Here is a 12,774-nt window from a genome sequence, read left to right as displayed (position 1 = left end):
ATCTAGCAGCCAGAGCGATGCTTTAGATAACATTTAAAACTTTCTGGCCTACCACATGAAAAATGCCGAAAGACTTGCTGTAGATCTCTGCTCAATGAGACTTCAAGAAAACGCGTGCAGTGCAGCCTTTGCAGGTCTTTAGTGCATCGTGCTGCGAAACACGAGGTGGAGATGGTGGTTCTGCACACGCCTGTTAACGTGCTGCCCACGTGCCGGGCGCTGTGCCCTGGAGCCGGAGATAAGGCAGATTTGGTTGATACTGACATTTACTTTTGAAGATTTGTGTGAAGAGACAGCCCAAACCGTAGACATACACAGTTAACTGGGGCACGGATACACTTTATAGGTGAATAGTTATGTTTCCAGAATTGTAGTTTACCAAGCTAACAGAAGATATGCTTAGCTATCCTTCTTCTTACAGCTTAGTTCCATATACTGTTGGATATATAAAGAGAAAAGAAATGTTTTCTTCCGTGTTTCTCTTAGCTCTTTAGTCATTATCTGTAGTGGAAGACTAATGCTCAGCCCCTGCATAGAAAATCTTTATACACAGCAAGAGCTGGTGAGAGAAATTGACTAGAATTTTGTAATTCTAGTTCCTTTCAATTAGCAACAGATGCTGCAGGGAAAGACTGTCTGTGTAGAAACACAGGACTAATGTTTCCATGCTCTAGCTGACATGGAATGCTCATTGCAGAAGAAAGATACTCTTTTCCTTGGTTCACATATGTCACTAGTGATAGATCACATTAAAATAAAAATTTCTAAGGCCATTAATGAAGTCTGACTCTTTTGGAAGAAAGATAACGAACTATTTGTTTTAAATTTTACTGAACACTTACAGAATTTATGGAAAATTCAAATACCACAGCTTTTTTTTTTTTTTTTTGATACTGTAAAAGTATATGTGGTACTTAATTTTAAGGTTCGTAAGAATGTGGCTTAAGTTTTATATTGTCCTATTCACCAAAGATCTCTCTTTTATTCTAAAAGCTTATATATTTTTCTTACCTTTTTTTCCCCAAAAGAGAGACTTGGAATCCTTGAGTCATATAATTAACTTCAAAATTTAAAGAATTGTTTTGGGAAGAAAATCCTGTGACATTAGAGAACTGCATTTACCCTCCCCCCCACCTCCCCTCAAAGTATACGTACTATTGATTATCATTTTAATGTATTCTGTAGGTGTATACTTTTAAAATTGTTCCATCATTTTGATATTTGGATCAAGTGCTCCATCATTTATGTGACTAATTCTTTTAGCATCTAAATATTGGTTTAATTTGACTATTATATTTATTTGCAATAATAGTTGCTTTTTTTATTGAGTTTTATATGACCTCTTAGTAACAGTTCCACAATTACTGTAACTTCGAGAGTGAAGAGAAATGAAGCGTCTAAGATTCTATTTATTAAAAAGAAGTGTCGTTAAGGGAAAGAGTTTGGGAGAGATATTTAAATACTCTAAATTTAAATAGAATTTCTCTATATGTGAACTTACTGTATTTCCTATCATATCCTGAATGGAAGAGAGCAGCAACAGAGTATACTGCCAGAGGGAGGTCAAGGAATTGTCTCTTAGTATTTTTGGAATGTGGGTGAGTAGCTATTTGTTGTTATCAGTAGAGGTAAGGAGAAGGATGCGATGACATGTGTGGGTCTCACTTAGTGGAAAAACCAGGGAACAGAATCAAGTGATGTCACCAGTCTGAAAATGTGCCGTAACAAATACATCAAAGCCTAAATGCAGAGTATCAGGTTCCCTTCTTTATCAAGCACCATAGCAATGTCTCTTAAAGAAAAGTAAATTCTAACTCTGGGAATTCACAGTTTAAATGCAAGGTAGTTCCTTCTTCATAAAGCTTTACAGGAAGGTTGGTGTTCATTTTTAAAGCCTGGGCTTGAGACACATTTTCTAGCTTTTAAAATTTTCTGTACAATTTCTCGCTTAGTTTTAGTATTATCTACAGTTATTTCTGAGTCATATCTTTGACAGATCCACGTGGCTTCAATTGTGTGCCTAAAAGGCAGGGCCTGGGTCAGTAGACAGTACGTGTGTGATTTCAGTAATATTGGGATCACCTGGCTTCTCCAGCATCTCAGACTTCATGTAGTCTAAGAGTGTATACTTTGCATCTTTCCCTTCTCTTCTGATACACATAGAGATATTTTTTTTGTCTCCTGAGTCCAGGGTTTCTGCTTTTTTTTACTTTTCTGGAGTGAGGCTGCTTATAACACAGTTTTGGGGTCAGGTTAACACTATTGTTTTTGATTGTAAGAAGGAGACAGTAAACTCTGACTGTCATGAGGACTATAAAACTCTTATTCTATGTTTTAGCGAGCCTTTTGACAATATGGGTTACTAAAGCAGCATTATTTTTCTGAAAAATATCCTAGCTTGTTGAAGTGTTCTGTGAGTTAAACATGAGTGAAACAGAGGTAAACAATTTTTATGTTGTGATATCTTTATTGTTTTATTTAAACTTGTTTTATTTGTGAATTTTGGTAGTTTGAATCATTAGTGTGAATCAGTGAGATTTTATTTTGTTAGGATATGAGGATTGATAGGGCTAAAGTGGGAGTTCTAGAATTTTACTAAGGAGTTTTGCTGTCCTTCAAAAATTTGGATGAGTTGAAATCTAATCTGGAGCTGAGTTTGTGTCTCCAGTACGTTAAATGATGATAGCGGTTAGATTTAGTGACACTGATTGATTTTGCTCACCATCAGGTCTCAGGGGAAGGGAAGAGTCACTGTGGAGAAAAAGGAGAAGAAAGACTGTGGAATGCTGGCTCTTTTTAGCATAATCCCACTCTTTGGGCGTCTTAGGTTAATGGAGGGAGAAGTTATAAGAAAGGCTCATGAGTGCTTTTGAAAACACTTTCAGCATCATAAAATTACAGGTAGAAAGAGTGTTAGAAGTCTGGCTGTCCTCATTTTCAGAGAAGCTGAAATACCCAGCCAGACTCAAACAGCAGCAGAACTAGACCCATCGGTACATTTCTTTGATTGGAAGACAAAAATCCAGCATCCTTTGATATCACTATCTCTTTTTGAGTTTTCGTGGGAATAACCTGAGAATTTGTTTGTTTCCGTAGGAATTAGTGTACTTCCTCCCCCCCGACCCCGACCCCCATCACTTTGGTTAATGCCTGTAGCCCTGCTGTACTTATGGAGACTGGGGAGACTGCTCAACCACCCTGGAAACTGCAAATACAGAATGTAGTGTGGGGGGAGGGGTCCGCGTGGAAACTCAACACATTGGGTTTTATAGGGAAGATATTTTGAAAATTGACAAAGCAGTGGTAGAATTTATCCTTTAAATTTTTTGTTTTCTGCTCCCCCCCCCCGCCCCAGAGATTTAAAAAATTCAAGGTGGGAGTTTAAAGGAATTTCTCAGCTTTAACTACATTATACTTTAAAAGAGTGTAAGAGTATAAGAGCTTTTAAAAGAAGCCTCACAGATTTATTTGATATTTCTTTATATTCTCTGTGTTTGACTTTAGATATACATACCTATTCACCTTGTGTTTGTAGTAGCTATCACGTAGCTTTATATATGAATCGGCACTCTTGTTTAATGCTTGAAATTTTGTATAGACTTTACAAATAAGCAGTCTTAGAATATTAGTTTTGACAATTGCACAACCTCAGTCTTCTTTTTGGCAATGAGATTTCAGAGTGTATCTTTAAAATTTTAATCTTAAGAATTATTGAATGTTAAAGAATTTCAAAAAGACAACCAAAATATTTTATTCTGATTATTAAAAGAAAGTGAGATTCTGTTTTAAAACCCTAAAGGAGAAATTTTACAACTCTCTTAACATTTACATTTTCTTAGCCGTTGGGAAGTTCTTTGTATCTTATTGTTGTAGTTCAGAGTTATCTGTTAAAATCAAGGACAGTTGGTTATGATGTCAGTTTCACGTTAATTAATGAATCCCTGCTTAATATAAACTCATTTTGAAGTAGTTCAAGCTGCATTGTTAAGGGGATGGATTTAAAATTGTTTAGTGTCTTTTTCCAGGTTTCCATGAGAAAAAAAGTTAACTTTCCAAAGTTGCTGTCTTTATTTATTAGTCCAGTCAGATTCAAGATGAAATTCAGCCTAGCTGCCTCCGATTTTCAGGAGCACGTTTCTTAGATGGGGTTCAGTCGTTCCTTTAGGCTCAAGTGCTTTAGAAATCCCGCTTAACCAGTGGTGCCAAGGGGTGAGGGGAGGAAAGCGAGAGTTAGGGGAGGGGAAAAGAAGCAGGCTGTTTGTGGAAGAAGGAAGAGGGGAAGGTCAAGGAAAGATGGAAGAAGAAACGGGGAGTAGATGAAGTAGACTAAGGTTGATGGCGCTAGAGTGTCACCAGCGGCCCCACGAGGTGCCGTGTAGCGCATCCTGGACTGTACAGTGAGCCCACTGAAGATGGGAAGTGCGTTGGCTTTAGGGCCTGTCTGGGTCTCTGGCTACTGGCTCTGTTGTCTCACGTTCAGACTGAGGCTCGTTTTGAAGCACTATGTTGGTTGTTACCTACCTATTAAGGACTCGGGCAGAAAATTGTGAGAGATTTCAAAGCAGCATAAAAACCAGTGAGCCTTGTTCTTAGACGCCTTAGTTTAGCGAGGTTGCAGAAAACCAATAGAGACATAGCACCTTGTCTGTCTCCGGAAGTGCCTCTCAAACTTTTCTGTCCAGGTATTTCTGACTGTAGAGGAGGTATGAAATGGGGACCTCTGAGACTAGTCATATGATCCTGATGTTGCTTTGAAGTCTTTTTATCTTGCAGATCCATGCAAGGATTACATTCTGTTCCATGATGGGTCTGTGTTTCTTTTAATAATAAAACAACATCCTGCCCCCTCCCATACATAAAAATCTTTGATGCTCAGGAAGATGCACTATGCTTATGGTAGCATCAAGGAGCCCCCCTGCCCCCCCCGACACACACGTGGTAACACGTTTCACCCCCAGTCGCCTTCCTAGCAGTGATCTGGGAAGCAGGCAAACACATAGTGTTTGATTGTCTAGGCTGCACGGGTGATGGCACTTTGGACCTTAGCTGAATTTGAAAGGTCCCTTTATAAGTTGTATTAGCCATTGATTACCTTGCCAAGACTTACCCCAGTGACCCTTCGCTCAGTTGTGACAGGAAACCTTTGTGAGCGAGGCTTGGGGTGTGATTCTAGTCTAGAGCTCCTCAGGGCATGTTGTTAGACCCTACAACACATGTCTGATTTTCACAACTTAATCTGAGCTGACGGGATCAGGTGTTCCCCCTTTCCCTGAACACACAAATATAGTATTCTTTCTCCTTCAAAGTCTTTCTACCCAAGGAACTTCTCCATAAGGATGCTTGGAAATGTTAAATAATTCGTGTAAAATGTTAAACACGGTTCCTTACATATAGTAAGCAGTCAGCAGATGTTAGCTATTGTTTTATTGTTGCAACTATCATTATTGCAATACATGCCCACTAGCAACATTCATACACAGAAAGTTAGACTTGGAGGTGCCACATTCAAAACACATGGCTAGTCATTAACTTGGGGTCTTGAGTTGTGAGCATGTAACACCTTTATAAAAGTAAGGAGTATATAGTACTTGCTATATGATTAAAGAAAATGACATAACATATTCTTGAGCAAGGTATTTAAAAAGAAATCCATTAACCCTGCCAGGGGGGAAACTGACTTTAGCTTCACATCATTTAGCAACATAGTAAGTACATAGAGTTCTGCAGAGCAATAGGGCCTAGCAGGGGACCTAGTTTGTACTGCTTGTAAGTGTTGGTTTGAATGAATCAAATACATTGAGACCTCATTATGGAGACCTGAATGTATACATGCCTGGTTAAGCAAGACATTTGAATGTTACTGAATGTTTAGTGAGAAAGAGAAGCCATTATAGAATTTTGAATAGGTAAGTGATACAATCCATTGCCTGCTGTAGGCTAGAGGGAAATGTGCAAAAGGTTATATATGATGACAGGGCTGTGGTAAGTTTCTTCTACTTCCCAAACGTTTCTAAGAACACACATCCTTTCCAAAGTTTCTGGAGCACTCTTCTGAAGGTGGTGGTGGCTCTCTGTGTGGATGTTGGGAACGGCGGTGGGGGTAGTGTATTTGAATCTGGGAGGGGTAGTGTAAGTACTTTGAATGAGAGCCCCCAAGGAATGGTCCCTCAAGAAAATCTCCTTCAGGAAATCCATGTCAGAATTGTAGATTATACAGCTAAATTTAACCTAGGGGCCCTCAGATCTAATCCTCATGTTAGGATGAGATCAAGTGAATTCCTCAAGGTTCTTAGGCCAGGACTCTTGATTCCTAGTCCTCTACTGTCTCAAATAATATAACACGTTAAAGTAGAGGATAGCTTCTCAGTCTTTTGGCTAAGTTTAAGTGTAACATTGTAGAGCAAACTGTAGGCAGATAGATTCTTAGGGAGGACTGACCTATAATAGCTTCATCTTTCCTGCTCCAACAAGCCTGAATGAAGTTTTCATGTCATTTCACTATATGTTTAAAATCATACCACTTAGATATTCGTGTAGGTTAGTAAGTATAGAATGAAAATAAAGATCTCACCATCCCAGAGGCAAAACTAAAACATTTTGTTGTATTTTCGCTCCAGTCTCTTAAAAAAAAAATACATATTTTTAAAATTAAGATTCTATTGTTTTATAGCTTGTTTTTTAAAATTTAACGTATCCAGACATTTACTTACATACTTCAACCTTGTGTGAATACATCATTTAAAGTGCTTACGTAGTAATGTTCCATTGATGTGCCAATATATGTGTAACTGACCCTTTGCTGTCAGATAGTAAGGTAGTTCTAAGTTTTTCAAACAAATTGGCTATTTCATGAATGCAAAGGGCTCTCAGGGGATTAGGAGACTTTTGGTCATTCACACAGTAATTTGAGTTGGTTAAATATCTGTGTTTTCTTCTTACCACCTAGCTGAGAGCAGCTGAGTTAGAGAATAGAGGTTGTCATTTGGTGGGTAGCACCACCGGGGGAGAAAAGACTGCGTGGGAGCTAGTGTGGAGGGCGTAGTTGAACGTGGGCCTTTAGCAACCCAGAATGGGGTAGGGATACGGAAGAAGGTTGCTGCAGTGGAATAATTTCAGTATTCTGCATAGAAATGGCTCTTTTTCTGATGCCTGTGACCTTTAAGACTTAAAACTCAAGCTGTATTACAAGTCTTTTTGATTTTCCAACATAGTAGATTCACTTAGTATCCGTTAAAAGACTGGGCACCTGAGCACCTCTTCCACTTATTATTATTGTCCAAGTTCCAACCTAACTACTTACAAAGCCTTTTCAACATGATTATTGTGAGTTGTGGGCTACCTGCAGACAAATAATCAAGCATGTTTTATCAGTCTAATGGAAATGAAAGGGCAGATATATTCAGGCTTAGGGACTAGTTGGATCTTATTAGGAAAGGACAAGAAGACATCAAAACATGAGTTAGCTAAAAACCTCAAAAATGGTGAAATGAGGAGTTATTGCTGATTTACGGAGAAACCTGAAAGATTACACCTGAAAACGAATACATTTCAGGAACTTGTGCTGGTGAGAGAGAGGGATAACACAGATAAACTGTAATTTGGAGATACTCTAAAAGCCTTTACCTTAGCCAGTAGTTTCAGTTGTGGCTTAAGACACCGTGTCTGTCTGTACTTCTGAATAACAAGTTTGCATTTCACATGCTCCTTTAGTTGAAAACAGTTGATTATATAGGAGAGGGGTGATACTATAAACTGGGTCTTAGTTCTGCTGCTGATTTACTGTATGACATTGGACAAGACATTTCACCTTTCTGGTTTCTGTAACTCAAAGGATAATTAATACTGGTTTAGATAATTTTCGAAGTTCCTTCTGAAACCTAGAGTCTTTATTTCTAAAACAAAAAATGACCTCTGAGATAGAGTTGACTGTATATTCTCAAATTTGAAAAATTAAGCAAAATGCTGATCTAGTAGATTCATGTAACTTTTAAGTATAGCATCTTGAAGGTGTCCCTCTATCAACTAAAGAACAAATGTCTCAGTTTAATATATGACTGCATAGGAAAAAAAAATGCAACCACAGTAGGTGACCAAAGGGATAAGTAACTTTCAGGAATTTTGAAAGCCCAGTAGTATTTAGTATGTGCTCTCTCAGCATTAAAAAGGTCACCTTGCTAATACATGTTAATTTTGAGAGTTTAATTGACCTTTGGAATTTTAATATCAACCTTTTTTGGTGTGTTTAGAGGTTGGAGCAATCACGGAAGAAACTGAAGCCTGTGATTGGTGGAGTTTGGGTGCTGTCCTCTTTGAACTTCTCACTGGCAAGGTAAGCAGTGACCTGGAGGTTTAATAAGTTTATCCAGATGCTACCTTGATTTCAAATTGAGAATATTTAGCCTTTGCCTTTAGTTTTTAGGTTGGGGACTAAGTAAGAAAACCTTGATATCAAAAGGGATGGGACACCAGAAAAATGCAAATTTATCAAGATTCCAGAGGTTTTAAAAAGCAGAATTGTATTACATTGAATAAATTGATAGTAAAATTCTGTTATGTCACAGTGTCAGTACATAGCGAGATAGAAGACTAGACATTCTTTCTCTTCCTTTTCTGCGATTCAGTTTTAACAGAGTTAAACCTGTAAGGGTTGTGTAAGGATTTGTTAGAATTCTCTGTTTTAAACACCTGTCTGAAATCAGGAGGGAATTATCACTTTAGAAAATTAATGTAGATATTAAAGGTAGCATGATTTTTTTTCTCAACACTTAATTTTTCCATTCTGTTCTGTCTTAAGTACAGAATTCATACTCTTTCTGATCAATAATGTTTAAGTAAGATATTTGAGGTTAATAGATTCTAATAGAGTATTGTGCAAATTGCCTCCTGGGACTAAAATAGAAGAAATGAACAATCATACCTTTGTAAGCAGCCATCTACCTTAAATATGTAGTTAATACTGAGCTCCTAACATTGTTGTGAAATATACAAATCACCTATAGATGTTAATACATTTGAGCCATAAGGTGCTATACATATATAAAACATTATTATTAACAAATTCTCGACTTTGGACGTTTTTAAGAACATTAAAAAATTTCCAAGATACCGAGTCCTGTTTTAAGTTTTGGCTGTAATGGAATCTTTCTATTATGGACCATTTTCTTTATATCTAAGGGAAAATGGCAAGTGGCATAGCTTATGATGTGATTATGCTGACTGCCTTTTATCCAGTTAGAAGTTCTTTAGGCTCATAGCCTTTGTCCTAGACTGCTTAGAGGGCACTGCGGCTAGGGTGATTGTTGAGCTGTCTGTATTTGCTGTCTGTAAACCCTGTGATGGAACAGAATATGATGTTATTTCGGATAAGAAGTGTATGTGATTGATTGTTTCAGACTCTGGTTGAGTGCCATCCAGCAGGAATAAATACTCACACCACTTTGAACATGCCAGAATGTGTCTCTGAAGAGGCTCGCTCACTCATTCAACAGGTAATTTAATTGACCTATTGGCCAAGTATATCAACCATGCAAATTGGCAGAGCCCACAGCTCTAAAACCTTAAAGAAATTAGTTTTGGGCAAGAAGGACCCATTGTAATTACACGTTCAGAACTAGTACTGTGTATCTTTAGGCTTCTGTTATAATCTAAGTATTGGTGATGTCAGAACAGTTAAAAGTTGTATTTTATTTATTTTTTTATTTCTGAAATCCAGGCTAATGTTTAGTCAATTCCATATATCTGTATGGGGGCTTCCCTGGTGGCTCAGAGGTTAAAGCATCTGCCCGCAGTGTGGGAGACCTGGGTTCAATCCCTGGGTTGGGAAGATCCCCTGGAGAAGGAAATGGCAACCCACTCCAGTACTTTTGCCTGGAGAATCCCATGGAGGGAAGAGCCTGGTAAGCTACAGTCCACAGGATTGCAAAGAGTCGGACACGGCTGAGCTACTTCACTTCACTTCACATATATCTGTGTAGACGTGAAATTTAAGTATTGCTTTTAAGCCTGTCTGTAGCTGCTTTATATTTTGTAACCATATATGAATGGCTCCTTTTTTCCTTTTTTTTTTTTTTAAAGTTATTGAAGTGTTTATTCCTTAGAGCTAGTCTCGACATTTCATAAATGGCTATTTTAAATCTTTAATTCATATTGATAAGCTTAAGAATTGGCTGGTTGGGAGAGAAATGGTAGAAAATCTTGCCAAGTTAAATCACTTTAGGTCCAGTCATGGAACTTGAATATTGCTGTCAGTTAGTGTATTTCTGGTGGCTTTGAAAAAAGAGACTATTGATAATTAAAGTTTGGTATACCAGAGGTAGGCTTACTCTAGTGAGCTCCTTAAATTGATTCCCTACATTTAAAATGTTTGTCTAGCTTTATGGCAGACTCACCACAGATCAGCAAGAATTGTCAGAACTGTGATCCCTTACACTTTTGGGAAAATATCAATGGAAAACTTATTTGAAAAAGATCAAGAACCAAAATTTTTGTTTAATGAAACACAAATTATTTTTAAATCAGGGAAAGCAAAATTTGTAAAAAAAAAAAAAAAGAAGAGAGAGGAAAAAAAAAGAGGAGGGGATAATATATTAAGAAAAGATTTACCTAGTATTTTCTTAGGCAGTGATTTTGGTTCCATTCAGCAAATATATATAAAGGCATGGTGTCATAAGCTGCAAACCTGAGACTCACAAATAGCTATATCACAGATGGATTTGGTAAAGGCTATCAGAGCGGTTTAAAAAATACTTTGGCAAGTCAGGATAAAGAGATGTTATAACTGATGCAGTGGTGGTGGTGGGGAAGGTTTTGTGTAGTGAGTGTTATTTTTGTGGAGCCTTAGCCAGAATTTTGGCATTGGAAGGTTAGATGTGGGGGAATAGCTAGGAGGGATGAAAAGTTTGAATGAAGGCAAGGACTGAGTCAGAAAGACTCATTTGGGAAATCAAAAGTTTGGTTTATCTAGAGTACAGGGAGAATATAGGGATGAGTAACAGTAGTAAATGAGTGTGGAAAGAGAAGCTGGGATTCTCTTATCATAAATACCAAAAGAGAATGATAGTATTTAATTCAGTAAAAAATTGAGATTTGAAGTTTTTGTGCACAAAGAGTGAAAGGATCAGAGTTGTGCTTCAGGAAGATTCATTTGTCCAGAGTATGTAAAATACAAAGAAACATAATTAGGTTGAAAATAGTGAGATGAGAGTACCCTGAGCACTTTGTACAAGGATTAAGAGGTAATGTAAAGATTCATAAAGCATTTCATTCTAATGGAGAGAAAGGACAGCTCCTCCTCTATTTTCCTCTTTTTGTTGTGGAACAGCAAGGTAAATTCAAAGTATTTTTTTTGTCTATTAATTTAAGGAGGGCTAGCGGCAACCCACTCCAGTGTTCTTGCCTGGAGAATCCCAGGGACGGGGGAGCCTGATGGGCTGCCGTCTATGCGGTCGCACAGAGTCGGACACGACTGAAGCGACTTAGCAGCAGCAGCAGCAGCAGCAGCAGCAACTGCTTTTGTTTGTTTCTCTTTCTTAAAGAAGTAGTCATCATGACAAATACTGAGAATAGAATTCCCCACATTAATTAATAAACATCTGCTGCTCCTGTCTATCAGAATTTATATTGTAAGGAGTCTGAGCTTAAGATATGTTAAGTTCCCCTATACAGATGTGTACATATCTTATATAGTATATAAGTATATATATATATATATCTTATAGTATATAAGTATATTTATATAGTAAAGCAGCATTCTGTCCCTGGCCTGCCTAAGGAAACTACCACTCACGTTAAGGAAACATCGTCAGGAAAGGGAAAAGAGGTCTCTTGGCATGATTAGCAATCTGTCATTTTGACTTTCCTCTTCCACTACCTCACAGTTCATAGAGGTTATTTTAAAAAATCATCAAACAATTTATATGGAAAGAATTAGTCCACTTTGAGGAGATTTTCCTCTCTTTGGTCTTTTTAGCTGCTTGCTTTCTTCTAGAGTTCATAATTCCCTGTACCCATGGTCTAGTCATCCCAGTCCAAGTGAATGGTGCTAAAGTAAGTGAAGTTACATTTTGAATGCAATTTACAAAATATATATTTACAATTTACAGATGCTCAGAGCATGTATGTTTGTACTTCACAGTGTACATTTAGTTCTTTATGACACAATTGCTTTGTCAGTTGAAAGATAGTATATGAGAAACAAATTTCTGTGCTTTCATTGCTCAGCTTTATTGTCTGTTCTTTAAGAGAAAGGAAGTTGGCAGAGACTGTCTTGTTTTTGCCACTGGTCAACACATTCTCTTAGCAGAACAATCTTTGTGAAATCTCTCAGAAGATCTGGGATAGTATTAATATTTTAAATGGCAGAATAAGCAAGACAGTCATGGGTGAAACAGTTATATTTTTGCCTATGGATTTATACTTACAAGTTTATGAAGAGTTCACGAACTAAGGTAAATTGACTTTCATAAAAGTCAAAATATGAACTTTCATTGGAATTTCATAATGAGGTCATGGTTTGGAGAGAATGGGGGTGGAAAAACCAGTTGTAACAAGAAAGAGAGAACTTACATGTTTACATATTTGCCAAAATATTAAAAAGATGCTATAGTTATAGTTAATTCTTACCAATGTGTGGTATTTTAGTTTTATATTCAAATGTTTGATGCCTTCCACATCTCAATCAATAGATATGAATTGTCTGATTCTGAAAATGGATTTGCTATGTTAGAATATTCTTAGATGTTTGTTTTATAATAGCAGCTTTTCTCTTAACACACC

The 12,774-nt window shown here is 37.3% G+C and overlaps 1 protein-coding gene across 7 annotated transcripts in view; it reads left to right on the top strand.

Moving 5' to 3' along the window:
- Nucleotides 1-12,774, top strand: part of RPS6KC1 (ribosomal protein S6 kinase C1) — a 204,089-nt gene that overhangs the window by 181,322 nt on the left and 9,993 nt on the right. For all 7 annotated transcript variants that reach the window (NM_001193022.2, XM_005217371.5, XM_059875428.1 and 4 more), the window contains 2 exons: nt 8,247-8,329; nt 9,393-9,488. In NM_001193022.2, coding sequence (NP_001179951.1) covers nt 8,247-8,329; nt 9,393-9,488 — 179 coding nt within the window. The remainder of the gene's footprint in view (nt 1-8,246; nt 8,330-9,392; nt 9,489-12,774) is intronic.

This window comes from Bos taurus, chromosome 16, assembly GCF_002263795.3.
Source record: "Bos taurus isolate L1 Dominette 01449 registration number 42190680 breed Hereford chromosome 16, ARS-UCD2.0, whole genome shotgun sequence".
Taxonomy (NCBI): Eukaryota; Metazoa; Chordata; class Mammalia; order Artiodactyla; family Bovidae; genus Bos; species Bos taurus.
This window is presented reverse-complemented; position numbering and strand designations above follow the sequence as displayed.